Below are 17,463 nucleotides of genomic sequence, written 5' to 3'. Positions count from 1 at the left end.
CTGTAGAGTTAAACTGAAACAAAAGAGCAAGACCCAGCACTTGGATAAGGGGTCAGAAGTTTGTTGAATGATAGAAGCAGCCCGCCTAGAGTTTTTAAACCTAGTACTTTAAAACTGCACCAAGGAAGCCATTTATAAAGATTGAGCTCCCTGCTTCTCAGTGGCTCTCATCTCTAGCTGCACTTTTGTGCCATCGGGGAGCTTCTAAAAAATACTGAGGCCCAGGCCCCATCCCTATTCAACTGAATAAAAAATTCTAGAGCCTGGGTATAATAGAACCTGGTATAGTATCAAGTTCCCCTGGTGAGCCTGCAGCTTAACGGCTAGTTCTAGAGCTGGAGCTGGCATATGTTTTCTGTAAAAAGCCTGGTAGTAAATATTTTTGGCTTTGGTGCCATATGGTCTTGGTTGCAACTACTCAACTGCAGCCTCACACAGAACAAAAATGAATGAGTGTGGCTGTGTGCCACTATCACTGTGTCTACAAAAACAGCCAGTGGGCCTGATTTGGCCCTTGGCTGCAGTGTGCCTGTCTCTGTTTTTGAGGAATAAAATCGCATCATTTCATATGGCTAGTGCAATTTTTTTCCCATCTGGAAGCAACATCTGATTGGACTCATCTTGTATGGTGCTTGTTACAGTCTCTGTAAATTGGAGAGGGTCCGAGAATAGGTCTTCCTGTTTTCATCAGGACTGTTTTTAGGGATGGCAAAGAAGTCAGTGTGTCCAGCCTGCGTCCTCCTCAGCCACGTGGCTGATTCCTGAATCTGCACGTGCAGCACACTGCCGTTGTCTGGGGCATGATCTGTGTGATGGGGCCAGCCCTGCCTTCCATCCTACTTCTTTAGGTCCTCACGTCAAATCAGAGCCTCCTCACGAACACTCAGACCTAACATGCTAAAGCCAGATGCACTATGGTCCCCTTTTGCTTCTTTGAAACCTGAATAGGAATCGGGAAACATCTCGGTATTTCCTAACTTTTGCTTCACAGATACCGCTTCACGTCACCTCATTTTGCATCTTTTCTTTGTTTTTGTTTTTCTGCAATCATGACTTCACCCATGTAACCAGGATTCCAGGTAATTCTTGATACCTTTGGTCATCAAAATTTGGACACATAAAGAATTATATTTTCCTTTCCGTATTCTGAGTTAGAATGCTTTAGACTTCTTGAAAAGTTTTGCTGAATACCTCTTCTGAAAAGGTATCTGTTTACCACTACAACAGCTTCTCTTTACCACTCATCTGCTGACTCCTGGTCTAAACCAGTAGGGTGTTAAAGAGGAATCACAAATTAAGTGCCCTTAAGAGTTGGATATTGCCTTTTCTCCCCTCTGTCCCCCTCTCCTGCCCCACTTAAACAAAACAGAAATAAACAAGCAAAGACAAAATCAGACCAAAACTGAGGGAGAAAACATTTCCAATCTGAAGCCGCCATTTCTTATCTGAGGACTAAAGTAGAGTCTAGCTGATGTTTAGTAGAGTGGGGTTGGGATACAAATTAAAATCTAGGAATATTTATGTACGTTCAGCCCATCTGTTGTTTTTTCTCTTTTTTTAGATAATGGCCCTTGTTTAGGCTCTCGGAAACCAGACCAACCCTATGAATGGCTTTCATATAAACAGGTGAGTTTGTATGAGACAGGCTCTGTGGACTCCTCTTGCAAGCAGGGGTGCTTCTGTATGTGAATTCTTGGAGCCGGAAGGTTTCTCCAGAGTGTATGTGCTGGACCAGCTCAGAGCCTTGCCGTAAGCATGGGGCATCCAAGGAGAAACTTGACACAAAGGTTTGGGGAGAACAAGTTAAGGAATTTCACAGGTGGTTCAAAGCATTGTATTTCAAAGCTGATGTGGATACATTGTGAAGTCAAGTATAATTTGTAAGATAAAATTCTAGAAACTCTCCCGGTCCCCCTGGCGGCATGGCATTATTTCTCTCCACTTGAGGGGTACTAGAAAAACTCAGAAGCTGGAAAGTGGGAATACGTCTTCATTTCACAGATGAGGAGGACCTGTCTCAGGAAAAGAGGTGACTCACCCAAGGTCATAGCTGGTTAGTGGCAGAACCAGGACCAGAAGCAAGGCCTGCAGCCTCTTGTGTAGGCTTTCCTAGTGCGTGCTGCTGACCCTCAAAGCTGTCCTTGGCCAACTCACCACCTGTGTGACACTTACCCCCAGGCAGCTGTAGGGAGGAACACAGATGTTCGGGGAAGGCACTTGTGTTACTGTATAAGCACAAAGGAAGCTGGGATCTGAGTATGGTGGCCCTTGTCGGTCTCTAGTCCCCACCCATCGACGGCTACAGCTGTTGAAACAGCGGCTCATGAGTGGCAGTAGCAGTGCAGGAAGACGTTGCTGTTTATTTATTTATTTATCATGATTACAATGAATGTGGGTGCCACAGCTCTTCCCCAGTCCACACGGCACCCCGGGACAGGCACGTGCTCCAGACATGCCAGCTCTGCTGCCTGCTGCTTCCACACAGCTGTCCAGGAAAGGCTCCCGTCCCTGGCCCCCCTTCTCCTGCTCTAGGGGCAGGTAATCATGTGGATTCATGAATACAAATGCACTTCCTCCTTCTGGGTTTTGTGTGAAGGGCAGCTTAGGAGCTGGTGTCTTTGGGGTGCGTCTGTGGAAGGGATCGTTCTCTGCAGCCTCGGAGCCACACTCCTGCAGTAGTGCTTGTTGGTTCTTCTCAGACTGAAGTGCATGATTTCTCCCCGTCCGTCCTCTGGGGTCGACAGGATGCAGAAGGCTTTGCTTGAGAGGTGTTCATCTGTCTCTCAAGAGAAGGGGAAGCAACTTCTCACACCTCCCCTGTAGAAGGAGCTAGGAGCAGTATCTCACATGATTGGAAGAATTTCCCATTTTTATTCTGTCCTGTCAGAGCCAAATAGTAGTTTCTTGCACAAATAGTAGTTTCCAGGATCCCTCATTTTCACAAGTGTAAGAACAGCCTGTGTGTGTTGAACATGTGTGTGTTGTGTGTGATGGTCCTGAGGCATCATGGAATCCTCTGTGCCTCCTGGGTTACTTCTGTTGTTTAGTGGCTGGAAGAGAGAAGACACGTCCATTGCAGATAGGCGTTTTCAAGGCAGATTGAAAATCACTGGGGTTTCTGAAGGTGTGAATCTATGACTTGCACACTTCATTTGGAAGCAGGTGAAGATACAAAACTGAAGCCAACTTTGGATTTGTACATTCAAATCTTTTTTTTTTTCAATCATCCAATGAATATGACCTTTTGGTGGCTAGGAATGCCTTAAAGGGTTGTTTTTTTTTTTTTTTTAAGAATGTATGACCGATCTAGAAATATAAATGTGCGTGTATTATTCAATCATATTTACCAGCTATATAGCATCCAATTGCAGGCATTTCTCAGGCTCTGATTCCTTAAATGCAACCAAGACTTTTGAACTCGTCTGTGAAGGAGAGAGTAGTAATGAGCCTGTTTGTGTCATCCTATTGTCACCTTACCACGATCAGTCTGTTCCTCATAGGCAGGGCCAGGATGGTGCCAAGGCCCAGAACCAGTAGGGTTCCAGGCCAGGAGTAGGTATGGCCTTATTTCCTACGGGTATGGGTGTGCTTTAAGAGTACTCTTGAGAATTTGCGAACTGAGAATAAAGAAAATAACTCCAGGCCAGGCACGGTATGGCTCACGCCTATAATCCCAGCACTTTGGGAGGCCGATGGGGGCAGATCACCTGAGGTCAGGAGTTCAAGACCAGCCTGGCCAACATGGCAAAACCCTGTCTTTACTGAAAAATACAAAAATTAGCTGAGTGTGGTGGCAGGTGCCTGTAATCCCAGCTATTCTGGAGGCTGAGGCAGGGAGAATTTCTTGAACCCGTGAGGAGGAAGTTGCAGTGAGCCAAGACCATGCCCTTGTACTCCAGCTTGGGCAACAGAGTGAGACTATGTCTCAAAAAAAAAAAGAAAGAAAGAAAAGAAAAAGGAAAAGAAAAGAACTGCAAAGTTTAAGATTTTTAAAAAATTTTAGTTTATTTGGGGTAGGAACAGGGAGAGGATAGGATAACCCTGCTGAATTTTGCAAACCTATCAATTTTTACTTAGTTATTATAATATGCATTTTTATATTTACATGTGTCGCTTATCATTGTAATATTGTCCTAAGTTTGATATAGTTTTCATAATTATAATATTTACTATGTAGCATTTTCTTAGTGATTTACCATCATTTACTTAGTCATCCAGCCGTGATTAGGTTTTTTACCCTAGAGATTTTTAATACAATAATTTTGAAATATTTGCATATTGTTTATATGTAGGCTTTTTTTTTTTTTTTTTTTTTGAGATGGAGTCTCGCCTGTCACCCAGGCTGGAGTGCGGTGGGGTGATCTCAGTGCACTGCAGACTCCGCCTCCTGGGTTCAAGCAATTCTGCCTCAGCCTCCTGAGTAACTGGGATTACAGTTTCACGCCACCATGCCTGGCTAATTTTTTATTTTCAGTAGAGACGGGGTTTTACCATGTTGGCCAGGCTGGCCTCGAACTCCCTCAAGTGATCTGCCTGCCTCGGCCCCCCAAAGTGCTGGGATTATAGGCGTGAACCACGGTGCCTGGCCTGTATGTAGGCTTTTAAAAACCTCCTCCTGAGTTTGAATTGTTTCCTAAGAATACATTCTCAAGAATGGAATTGTAGAACTTAAGGATAAGAGCTTGCTCTTATTTTTTATAGGTCTCTCAAAAGTTGCTGTTTCTGTGTTTATACCAAATAAGCAAGTTTTGGCTGCTTTATAAATAAAAAAAATCCATCTCTCTATTATTTTTTAAATTGTATAAAACTAAAATAGAAAAAAATGTATAAATAGCCCTGCCATATAATTATCTGTGACCTGCAGCCATTGGGATAAGATTAATTTGCTTTGCAGAAGGAACCCTGCGGTCAGTTCTCTTAATTCTGATTTCTTGTGAATAAAACCTTGTGTTTTACCAAAAAATCTATCAATAAAGGAATACCTGCATGTTCCCTCTCCCTTTCTGTGTGCAGCATTGCTTGCTGGCTGAGATACAAGCCTGCCGTCTGGTCAGCTTTGTTTCTGGAGTTGGGGCCCAATGCTGCTTCTAACTTTTTCCTCTCCATTTTAGGTTGCAGAATTGTCGGAGTGCATAGGCTCAGCACTGATCCAGAAGGGCTTCAAGACCACCCCAGATCAGTTCATTGGCATCTTTGCTCAAAATAGACCTGAGGTATGAACCAGTAGGTACTTGCTGTGCATGATTTTGAGAATTCTCAGATATAAGAGCCTAACTTCTGCTAGAGACCAGATTTTGTAGTCTGATTTCTACTAAAAGTATAGCTTTACGTTACACCTTAGAAAGTTACACATATGAAAACCTCAACCAGGGCCGCCGGGCACAGTGGCTTACGCCTGTAATCCCAGCACTTTGGGAGGCCAAGGTGGGTGGGTCACCAGAGGTCGGGAGTTCCAGACCAGCCTGACCAACATGGAGAAACCCCATCTCTACTAAAAATACAAAATTAGCCAGGCCTGGTGGCACACATCTGTAATCCCAGCTACTTGGGAGGCTGAGGCAGGAGAATCGCTTGAATCTGGGAGGCAGAGGTTGCGGTGAGCCAAGATTGTGCCATTGCACTCCAGCCTGGGCAACAAGAGCGAAACTCCGTCTCAAAAAAAAAAGAAAGGAAAACCTGAACCAGGGCCTTTTAATCGCCTTTAAGAGAAAAAAGAAATCACTTTTTTGGGGGGATTATTTTAGTTTTTTTAAACCAGGTTCCCAAATAAAATCCTTAGAACAGATAACTAACAAAGGAGTCTTTTTACTTTAAGAGTCACCTCTGTGGTTAGAAAAATGGCACTAATAAGTTATAGAGAGACTTAGATACATTTTTGTCAGTAGCAGTTCCTTTTTTTCCTTTCTGAAAGGTATGAGGCTTTCCCTCTGGTTGGTTTCTAGAGTTTAAAATACCATGGGTGATGGGGACAGTACTCACTGCTAGCCAGCCTTCCTTTGGGCAGTCTGTCATTGGTGGTCTAAGCCCAGCACGGTTTCTGTAAACCAGTGTGTAAAAGTGTGTTAGTCCATTTTCACGCTGCTGATAAAGACATACCTGAGACTGGGAACAAAAAGAGGTTTGATTGGACTTGCAGTTTCACATGGCTGGGGGGGCCTCAGAATCATGGCAGGAGGTGAAAGGCACTTCTTTCATGGTGGCGGCAAGAGAAAATGAGGAAGAAGCAAAAGCAGAAACCCCTGATAAACCCATCAGATCTCATGAAACTTACTATCACAAAAATAGCATGGGAAAGACCAGCTCCCATGATTCAATTACCTCCCCCAGGGTCCCTCCCACAACACGTGGGAATTCTGGGAGATACAATTCAAGTTGAGATTTGGGTGGGGACACAGCCAAAACATATCAGAAACTGAGTTTAAATGAGCAGCTCTTTTGGAAGTATTGCTTATGGTAAGACTCAACAGATTAGTAGATCTAGCTGGCTTAGAAAAATGGAAGCATCTGGCTTGAAGAAATAGAATTTATTCTTATACCTGCTTGTGTCCAGAAGACATGCTGACTCAATCCCTGTGCTACTGACTTTTTTTTTTTTTTTATAAATAAAGATGGCTTCTTAGAGTTTTGTGGTCTTTCAAGGGGAAAACAGCATTCTCCACAACTGGACTGTGACTGGGCTTGTAGAATTTAGTTTTTTTCATCCCAAATGAACACATCAAAATGTTTGTTTTGATGGAATTTTATCATGAATCTAGAACTGCAAAACAAATAAGAAATAGGTTCCTTCCTGTATTTATGAGTTCATTCAACAAATGTTTGCTGAGCACCCACTATATGTCAGACACTGTGTTGGGGTAACAAAGCACAGTGACTCGGCCTCTCTTCCTGAGGTACCACATAAGGCAAGACAGACCTAAACACCGGTGCTTTCTCTGTCAAGTGGTAAGTGTGGGCGCAGGGCAGAAGGATTATGGGAGCTCAGTCAAGGAGGGCTCCCTGGAGGTGGCACCTGAGTAGAATCTCGAAGGAAATAGGGGCGGGGAGGCCAAGGGAATGCCCACGTTCACACCTGTGTCTGGGAGTGGAGCATTTTCATGTGGTGGAGTGGCAGGAAAGACAGCCTTCCTTATGCGTCACATGTGCCTAAGGAGCTGGGACCTGATCTCTATGTTGTTGGCTGAAAATTCCTTCTGGGAAAAAACCGAAACTCAGAAGCCTAGTTCCAGGCCAAGTGGATGTGAGTGGGTTGTGCCCCCTTCCCCTGGCTGTGCCTTTTTCTGTCCTGTGTGTCAGAGTTCTGCAGATGATTTCATTAGAAAGGTGCAGCCAGAGGCAGTGGGGTACCCCTGGGTATGGTAGTGAAAGAGTGATCTTTCACCTTTGTCCATTAGGTAGGGCAAGTGGCTATGTGGCCAGTGCCTTCAGACACATCTTACTGCCTCTTGCATGTGGCAGTGTGGCCAGTTATTGTCTCACTTCTTTCCTGCACTTTTCTAGAGGGATTTTATCAAAACAGTTTTGCTGCTAGACAAGGTACTTCTTCCCCTATTCCAGGGCATACAGTGCCCTGCTACCAGAGGGGTCTTCCTTGAGCCCCACAGCCGCTGTTTTGCTGAGAAACTCTCAGTGGCTGCTCCCTGCTCTCCAGCCAGAACCATCTGTGCCAGTCAGATCGCTCTCACTACCCCTGCTTTTGATCCTGCCATCCCCTCTGTTAGCATCTCCCTGCCTCCCTCTGTCTCTGTCTCTCTCTCTCTCTTTCTTTCTCTTTCCAAAGGCAATCTCAGTTACACCCTCCCAGTAGCATCTGTAGCTACCTTGGCCGATGGTGGGCTTTCTTATCTCTGGGTCAGTCCCTGTCTAATAATTATTGCTAATTATCTTTTAACATATTTGCCTCAATTCTTCAGGCGGATTTTAATTTATCTTTCTTTCTCTCTTTCTCTCCTTTCCTTTCCTTTCTTTTTTCTTTTCTTTCTCAATCTCTCCTCTTTCTCTCTCTGTCCTCTCGTCTTTCTTTCTCTCTCTCTCTCTTTCCTTCCTTCCCTCCCTCCCTCCCTCCCTCTCTTTGTACATGCATACATACATACATACATACAGGATCTCACTCTGTCACCTAGGCTGGAGTGCACTGGTGTGATCACAGCTCACTGCAGCCTCAACCTCCTGGGTTCAAGCAATCCTCCTGCCTCAGCCTCTCAAGTAGCTGCGACATGGTGTGTGCCACCATGTCCAGATAACTTTTGTAGAGGCAGGGTTTTGCCATGTTGCCCAGGCTGGTCTTGAACTCCTGGGCTCAACTGATTCCCCCAACCTTGGCCTCCCAAAGTGCTGGGATTACTGGTGTGAGTCAGTGTGCCTGGCCTTAATTTCTTTTTAAGAAGGGGGCAGGTGTTTTGTTCTCATTCTGAATCCCTTATAGCACCTGGCACAGAGTAGTAGCTAACACAGATGTTAATTTTGCTGCGTCAAATGTTTTCACTTTGAATCTCTCTTGAGTATTGTTCTCCTTATTGATTACGTGATGACATCCTGTTTTCTCTCCCTGACTTTTACTGTTTGTTTAGTGGGTGATTATTGAACAAGGATGCTTTGCTTATTCGATGGTGATCGTTCCACTTTATGATACCCTTGGAAATGAAGCCATCACGTACATAGTCAACAAAGGTACGTCTGTGATCTTTGCCTGGATTATTGGCATAGTTATTGGTTAGGTTCAGTGACTTTACATTTGCTCACATTTGATTTGACAAAGATTTTACATGTAAATATATATCTACCTTTTTATTCAAAGAATGTAGTACTTCAAGTATCCTTGTGCTGGATATGACAGAGTGAATCTTTTAACATCCCAGAGCTTATTCTTCATTGTATCTCTTCATTTACAGCTGAACTCTCTCTGGTTTTTGTTGACAAGCCAGAGAAGGCCAAACTCTTATTAGAGGGTGTAGAAAATAAGTTAATACCAGGCCTTAAAATCATAGTTGTCATGGATGCCTACGGCAGTGAACTGGTGGAACGAGGCCAGAGGTGTGGGGTGGAAGTCACCAGCATGAAGGCGATGGAGGTGAGTGCCCCGCCTCCTTCCCTTCTCTGAAGGCCTTCCCTGGGGCCGTGTTGGCTCACACGTGCTATCCAGTGCTATCTAGTGCTATCGTGCAGTCCCAGCACTGGCTGGTTGCCTCCACAACCCATGAAAGAGAGCAGAAACTTCTGTCTCATTGCTGGAAAAAGGATTCTACAGGTGTGCCCAGTGTTAACACATCACACCTTACCCAAGTGCTTTCAGCACTCCAATATTTATTCCAGAGCACTGACAAGCTGTGCCCGGAAATGCCAGAAATGGGAATTACAGCTTCAGGCAGGTGGAACTTTCAGTTTCTGTGTCTTCTTTGGGCTTTAATGCCTTTTACTTACTAATTTGTCTCTAATGCCAAGCCAAGTATAGAAATCAGCCTCATTGTTCTTTTCCCTGGATGGCTCATGGAGAGTGTTGGTGAATTTCCAACATACATGTTTGATTTGGTTTGTTTTCATATTGACTCTTTCAAGAGTCTTACCAATCACAAGTTTAAAGGCAGCCATTCCGGGAGAATGAGTGTGGTCCATGCTCAGCTCGGGTGCTTGATGTCAGATGATATAAGAAGTTGATCCCCGTCAGTTGGACTTGGATTAGAGTTCCATCCAAGGAACATGGCCGGAGGAAGATCTTTTCATATACATATCATAACAAGTCATAGGAAAACAGAGTCAGTCCTTCTCTTTCTGAAGGTGTTAGAAATACTTTTCTGAAACTGTTATAGATAGGATTTTAAATTTTTATGTGTAGTTTTCCTCCTCCTACAAAGAATTTGAGGCTATAAGTAAGGATCTGTAGAACCTTTCCTGAGGAGCCCAGTAGGCACAGGGAAGCACGGGTGTTCTAACAGAACCTTCTTTCTTGTGCATGTGTGCGCCCCTGCCCAACTCTCTCTCTCAGTAGCATCGAACATGATTCCGCAAGTGCTGACCCGGGTGCTTCCTTGTTGAATTGGGGTTTTATAGCTTCTTACCTAGTGTTTCCCCACTTCTGTTTTTTTACTTTTAACCCTCTTTTACTATAATGTAATCTCTTTTTCCCTTACCTTCCCACAGATGCAGGAATTTTTCTGGTGTTTTTTGACTGCTGTATGATAAAGAAGTAATGTTGAAATTTAAAAATTATTTAGTTGATTGAAGATTATAATATAAAGTTTATATTAAAACATTAATTTATAGAAGACATTGTTTTACACTTACCTGCTTAATATGATCTATACTTAGTTTTTAAAAATATTCTGAGCAAAAGGTGAAGAGATCGCGCCACTGCACTGCAGCCTGGGTGACAGAGCGAGACTCCATCTCAAAAAATAATAATAATTGCAGTATTTTTCCTAAGTGATACTGTAAGAGAGATGTAAGGCTGTGAAACTTTTGCGGCAACAGTGCACTAATTTGGATAATGTTTGTTCCCAATAAATTAAGAGCCAAATTGTATGTAACTGGTGCTTTATTTTATTTAATGTCAGTTTTTGAAGAATTGGGCATCTCCAGAAGTTATGTAAGAATTTTTAATAGACAAGTAGAAATCTGGAGCTAATAAAAGTTATTTTGAAAAAAATTTACAGAATTATTGCTTTAGCTTTTGGCTGACCTCTAATTGGATATATTAGTTCCTGTTCTTAATCGGTGGTCTGTCACTACATCATTTAAAATGTAATTAAGATTGAAAACTTAATGTATGCTGGGCAGAAACTCACTAAGCCCTGAGCACACCCATCTAATTTCCACGTGAATTGAACATGTTCAATGGCGTGTTCAATGGCATGTTCATTCCATATCCTCATTCAAGCTGTTCCATTTGAATAGGAAAAGAATATAAATAGTTCATTTGTTAAAATTAATAGATATTAAAGTGGCCACCAAGACTGCCCTAATGCAGTAAACCGAACCCCATCAGTGGTAGTGACTGGAAGCCTGCCGCTGGGAAATGCTGTCCCTGCGCAATGCTTCTGTCATTCTTAACCTTCAAGTCCATTCAGGAAGAAGTCTTAGAGGGTCTGCTGTGGCCTGTTTTATAATTGGGGGCTCCCAAATCCTATCTCCACTCTACGAGGGGAGATATTTGAGCAGATATTTGAGCCTCTCCAAAATGCCTAGCATTTCAATCGAGCAGAGATTGATTTTTCTTCTTCCCAGATTGCAGATGTCAGTTGTGCAGAATGTGGGGGTGAGGTAGTGCTGTGCTCTGATTTGAGGAACCTACGGAGTATCTGCAGTATCTCGTTATGATTAAGAACAGGGCTTTATTAAAGGCCCTAATAAGAAGTGGAAGTGGGGACCAGAAATGCATGGTAAAGACTTTGGCTGCTGTTTTTTTAATACATCCTATTTCAAAGACCAGTCCTAATACCGTTTATGTAGTTTTATATAAGAGAAGAGGTAACTGGAAAATGGCTTCTCAGAACAATGAATAAATATTTTGGTTCTGGTTAATTAAAACTGCCATAGTTTCTTTAATTAGAAAATTATGCTGTTTTCGAGCCAGGTGTGAATGAACCCCACAGTAAAGCCAGCTTTAAGTGACTCGATGTGACCTTATCCTTTACAGTTAGAAAACGTTTCCATTTAAGACTTTTTTTCTCTTCTAATTAAGGACCTGGGAAGAGCCAACAGACGGAAGCCCAAGGTAAGCACACCGTGTCAGACCCTGCTCTGTCCTCTTTGTAGTTTTCAATATCTAGCCTGGTACCTTGTGGCTTATAGTTCTCTTTTCTGTTCTGATTTATACCAGCTTTTTTTTTTTTTTTTAATCTTTAGCCTCCAGCACCTGAAGATCTTGCAGTAATTTGTTTCACAAGTGGAACTACAGGTGAGCTTTTAGATAGAATTGCTTCTACATATGGCAGCCATTGGTCTGGACTCTCCCCTGCCTCTTTTGGATGACTTATCAGCTAACAGTAGACGGACAAAAAGCAGAAGAGAAGGAAGTGGTTCAAGTGCTGTCTTCTTGTTGCTCTGTAAGATCTTCTCAGAGTCCAAGAGTGCCGGATAATTCCTCAAACATTTATTAAGGGTGATATTAGATTCACCTGTCTTCCTAGGACAGACTATATCGGTGGCTCCCAGGAAGAAAATTTCTGGTTTTTCTTCTCTTATGACTACGTATATACCCTTTAAAATGTGCCCATATTAATAAAGGTTTTTAAAGATTAAGTCAGTGTAAGGATTGCAGGTTGCTTAGGAATTTAGTGTTCAACATTTGGCTTTCATGATATATCTAACAGTAGAGGTGTCTGAGGCCCTAATTATGTGAGGTTTCTGGGCCTCCTTCATTTCTGTCATTCTTTGACTTTGTTCTGCTTCATATGTGCTCCACAGGCAACCCCAAAGGAGCAATGGTCACTCATCGAAACATAGTGAGCGATTGTTCAGCTTTTGTGAAAGCAACAGAGGTAACTTTTTGGGATGTCGTCATCTTTCCTCATTGATTGACATTAGTCCTTGAGAATGAAAGTGCTGAAGGTGGCACCACTGTGTTAGGTCCATGTGGCATTTAGAAACGATGTGACATATGGGTAAGGTCAGAACTTTAGGCCCAAGTCCACCTTCTCTCTTTTTTCACTTTGAACCTAATCGCCAACCCTTGCCTTATGATAATTAAGGTGAATTGACAGATGAAGTTCACTGCAACATTTATATAGAGAAACTCTCTTTGGATATTGCCCTAGAAACATGTCCAAGAAAGGACAGAGAAGAGATGGACTCTCTTGTGTTTTTATCCAGTGTCCCTGTATTTGGGAAATAATTTATTTTAAATTGGCAATGATATGTTAAAAGTTTTTGAATGATTATTATCTGTTGTGGTCAGTGTGACTTCCATTGCACTAGAAGTAGTAAAGCCTTGCACTTCAGCTAATTTCCCATACTTTTAAAGTTTACTATCCAGTGTCTTAGTCTATCCAGTCACAGCAGGGCCCCATCTACATTGGGAGTTAGGATGTTGACATACGAATTTAGAAGGGGGTGATGTGATTCAGTCCATAACACCAACAGCCTATTCCAAACTTGCCTTTTAAAAAGGTGCTTATTGAACCATATAATTCCTTTTCCTTATACTCTTTTTTACATTTACCGTAATTGGCTTTTGCAGTCTCTTTGGAAGTATTCTGTAGCTCTGATTTTTGTAGCAGGAGCCTGAGCTTAATGGCTTTGGGGAATGCACATGTTTGGTGGCTGCAGAAAACTGATCTTTGAGGGATCTTGCCACTTACTTTACTTGGCTCACACTTTCCAAATGCCGTTTTTGAAGGTGTATACTTTCTAAACAGAGTTCAACATTTAGTACCTTACCAAAGTGAAATTTTAATTTCCTAATTGGCCTTCAAAGAAAACTTAAAATGCATTGGTGGCTCATTGAGGCAAATGATTACAGAACTTTGTTTAAAGTCAGTTACAATATCAAATCAATTACAATATCAGTATCTTCTCAGCTTTGTAAGATGTCTAATCATGATAATGGACAATATTTTTGTTCTAAGTCAGAAAGTTGAAAAGTATAGATAGAATGGAGTCCGATTTCTCATTATATTAATATAACAATTTCATCCTGAGAAGTACTACTTGGGATGCCTGTCAGACTTGAATAAAATCAAGCTGAGATTATAGCATGCTCAGCCCACATCCAGTGCTTCTGGGGCTGCTGTGTTTGCTCAGGATTGATGCTTTCATCCATTGTCACATTATTATTAAGGGTGACCCAGCTTTAGGAAAGGAAGGGGCATGGCTCAGAACTTGGTATATCATCCCCTAGGTAACGACAATGCCCTCATTTCTTAGTTGGTATGACAGCAGCTGCTGTTGCACACCCCCTGTTTTGGCCAGAATTCTTTATGTTAATAACATGAATATTCTATACAAACCCTCACTGTGCCTGCCCTAAGTAAGGCCCATTCTGAGGGAAACCAGATGTCCAAACTTAATCTGTCTGTGGACCCATCATGATCAGCATTTTATAGGAGAGCAAATTCCTGGGTGCCAGATCTGAGGTTGCATTAAACAAATTGTGATATGTAAAGTAGGGCTTTAAGGTATTAAAAATATTGATCAAACTCAAAATACTCTAAGGACCTTGGAAATCCACCTTCTTTTATCTTCTTTCCTCCTTTCCCTTAACAACATAAAATGCAATTTTATGTTGAAATGGGTCCTGTATTTCTTAAGGTAAAATTGAACTTGCTGGGTACTAGGATACTGTAGTGATGAAATACTAACTGATTAGAGCATATAATCCCTTAACCTTCCAATTTGAGCAAAATTTTCCTTGTTTTGATTAAAGCCCTGAAGCGGATTTACTTTGTCATTGGGAGTGACTTCCACTTTATTTGAATAATTAAAGTATTGCTTTTTTTTTTGATTCAGAGTCTCACTCTGTTGCCCAGGCTGGAGTGCAGTGGTGCAATCTCGGCTTACTGCAGCCTCCGCCTCCCTGATTCAAGCAATTCTGCTGCCTCAGCCTCCTGAGTAGCTGGAATTACAGGCATGTGCCACCATGTCTGGCTAATTTTTGTATTTTTAGTAGGGATGGGGTTTTACCATGTTGGCCAGGCTGGTCTTGAACTCCTGACCTCAAGTGATCTGCCTGCCTTGGCCTCCCAAAGTGCTGGGATTACAGGCGTGAGCCACCATGCCCCTTGTTCTTCATTTTATTCTTTGGTGAGAAGAAATTGGAGACCATAAGCAAAAGCTGTTTCTCCTCAGTGTTGAGGTACTATGTGCTCAGAAATAAAATGGAAGGTTACTCGGAGTCTTTTTTTTAAATTTTATTATTATTATACTTTAAGTTTTAGGGTACATGTGCACAACGTGCAGGTGTGTTACATATGTACACATGTGCCATGTTGGTGTGCTGCACCCATGAACTTGTCATTTAGCATTAGGTATATCTCCTAATGCTATCCCTCCCCCCTCCCCACACCCCACAACAGTCCCCGGTGTGCGATGTTCCCCTTCACTGGGAGTCTTAATGCTTTTCTGCCTTGCTGGTGTCTTTGCTTACAGAATACAGTCAATCCTTGCCCAGATGATACTTTGATATCTTTCTTGCCTCTCGCCCATATGTTTGAGAGAGTTGTAGAGGTAGGCATTTAATTTTGTTTTCCTTGCTTGTTTGTGTATGTTCTGCTAAGTTGTTGTGTTTTACAGAAAGCACTTCCCTTGAGTGCCAGTGACACACACATTTCATATTTACCACTTGCTCACATGTATGAACAGTTATTGAAGGTAAGTGTGGCGTGCGGACTGTCATCCCTATAGAGAATTGTCTGCTCAGCCCCGTTTTAGAAATGGTGCAGATTATTTGAAAGAATATAAATTCTTTTTCTGAGTATGAACAGGATACTGGAATTTAATCACTCATTTTAAAATTAGGAGTTCAGACTTTTGAAGGATACTAATGTGGACATGAGTCCAGAAAAACCAACTATAAAGGTAAAGTCATTATTAATTCAGTTCTACAAAGCCCAGCGAGGCTTCCGTTCTGTGAGAAGTCTCTATTTTTGATTGTGCTTGTTCCTAATGCACAAGTTGGCTTGTGACTAATTTTTTCAGCAATATTCTAAGTGCCCTTGGAAAAAGGGGATGATCCTTGAGTTGACCTTTGCCTAGGCTCCCTGTAATCAACTGTGTGACTAATTTTAAAACTGACCAAGAACCACCTTTTTTCCTTCTTTGACAATTTTGGATTTTATGCTGTAGGAAAAACCAATGAGCACCATTCATTCATTTAGTGAGTAGTTACTGAGCTGTAGCTGTGTGCCCTCTGCTGTGTTGGAGACAGAGGTGACTATCAGCCGATGCTTTGGATGACAGCTGCCCTGTCGGATTTGCTCATCCCAAAGGATTGAAGGCGATTAGATCCCATCTGCCATCTGTTCCTTCTACTTCCTGCACACCTCAGGATCTTCTGGGTTTATAAAGCAATCTCACATGAGTTGCTGTACCTAACGAGTTTTAGAGGTGTGCCTAGAAGGCAGGCCACACTGAACAAAAGCTTTCTGAGCTGTAATTGTTAAACAGTGAACCATGGTGTACCTTTCTCGTGATTTCTGCTTCTAAGACAGAGAACATTTGTACTTCCCTTGTGTCATCTTTTGAATCTTTTCTTTTTAAATTTTAAAATAGGCAAACTGTCAGGTCCATATGGCTTGCCAGCATGGTTTGTACTAGACAGGAAAAAAATCATGCAGTGTATTCTAGCTGAATGGCATGCCACTCTGGTATTAGATACCCTGGTATCACAAATTCATCATACTTGGTGGCCTTTCAGAAACTTCCAGTCAGATTCAAACAAAAGAAAGTGAGACTTTAACAAACTTGGACTCTAGGCAAGAAGTTAAGTTTTTATTTTGAGAATAAATTAAATGTAAAGTTTCTGGAAGGCTATATATATATATATATATATTTGAGACAGAGTCTCCCTCCGTGGCCCAGGCTGGAGAGCAGTGGCACAATCTCAGCCCACTGCCATCTCCGCCTCCTGGGTTCAAGCGATTCTCCAGCCTCAGCCTCCTGAGTCGCTGGGACTATGGGCACCCGCCACCAAGCCCGGCTAATTTTTGTTTTAGTAGAGATGGGGTTTCACCGTAACATGGCCAGGCTCGACTGGAACTCCTGACCTCAAGTGATCCACCTGCCTCAGCCTCCCAAAGTGCTGGGATTATAGGTGTAAGCCACGGCGCCCAGCCACTAAAAATATTTAGAATATGTAATACCATGTCATTCATTGAACAGATACTTACCACCGCACTAAAAGAGTAGAACCTCTGTGGTCATCACTAAAAACAACATAGCCTGGTTTTTTACTGAGTCCCGTATCTTCAGGATAACCAAGAGAAATACCACATTTCCATGTTGTACAATGACTAGTAAATGCACATTTTTTTTAAGTTACCTATATTTAGGAAATTTAAGATTTCTGGAAACTGGCCTGAAATGCTAAAACTGAAATGTTGGATGTTGTCCATGTGTTGTGTAACCCCTGCTGTGGTGATAAAATGTTTGTTTTTTCCATTACCCCTATAGTGTGTAATGCTGTGTCATGGAGCTAAAATCGGATTTTTCCAAGGAGATATCAGGCTGCTCATGGATGACCTCAAGGTGCTTCAACCCACTGTCTTCCCCGTGGTTCCAAGACTGCTGAACCGGATGTTTGACCGAGTAAGTTCCAAGCAGCGAAGTCCCAGGACTGAGCACGGACTTGGACGCAGGGGCTTGGGCTTGAATTGGGCTGTGCCATGTGCCATCTGTATGACCCTGGACAATCCTCCCAATCTTACAGAACTTCAGTTTACTCATCTGTAAAGTTAGAATGCGTTTACCTCTCAGAGTTGCTGATAAAGATTATAAGAGAAAATGCATGAACACACTTTGTAAACCATGGTCACG

The 17,463-nt window shown here is 42.4% G+C and overlaps 1 protein-coding gene across 16 annotated transcripts in view; it reads left to right on the top strand.

Annotated features, from left to right (window-relative positions):
• The window catches only part of ACSL1 (acyl-CoA synthetase long chain family member 1), a 71,459-nt gene that overhangs the window by 41,471 nt on the left and 12,525 nt on the right, over positions 1-17,463 (top strand). For 15 of the 16 annotated variants that reach the window (XM_055112051.2, XM_055112050.2, XM_055112054.2 and 12 more), the window contains 9 exons: positions 1,562-1,626; positions 5,112-5,213; positions 8,568-8,667; positions 8,889-9,067; positions 11,675-11,707; positions 11,839-11,890; positions 12,400-12,473; positions 15,079-15,156; positions 17,101-17,235. In XM_055112051.2, the coding sequence (XP_054968026.1) occupies positions 1,562-1,626; positions 5,112-5,213; positions 8,568-8,667; positions 8,889-9,067; positions 11,675-11,707; positions 11,839-11,890; positions 12,400-12,473; positions 15,079-15,156; positions 17,101-17,235 (818 nt within the window). Of the gene's footprint in view, positions 1-1,561; positions 1,627-5,111; positions 5,214-8,567; positions 8,668-8,888; positions 9,068-11,674; positions 11,708-11,838; positions 11,891-12,399; positions 12,474-15,078; positions 15,157-15,222; positions 15,301-17,100; positions 17,236-17,463 lie in introns of all 16 variants that reach the window. The other variant, XM_063604021.1, reaches the window with a different exon arrangement.

This window comes from Pan paniscus, chromosome 3, assembly GCF_029289425.2.
Source record: "Pan paniscus chromosome 3, NHGRI_mPanPan1-v2.0_pri, whole genome shotgun sequence".
Lineage (NCBI taxonomy): Eukaryota > Metazoa > Chordata > Mammalia > Primates > Hominidae > Pan > Pan paniscus.
Note: the sequence above shows the minus strand (reverse complement) of the source record. Positions and strands in the feature narration are given on the sequence as shown.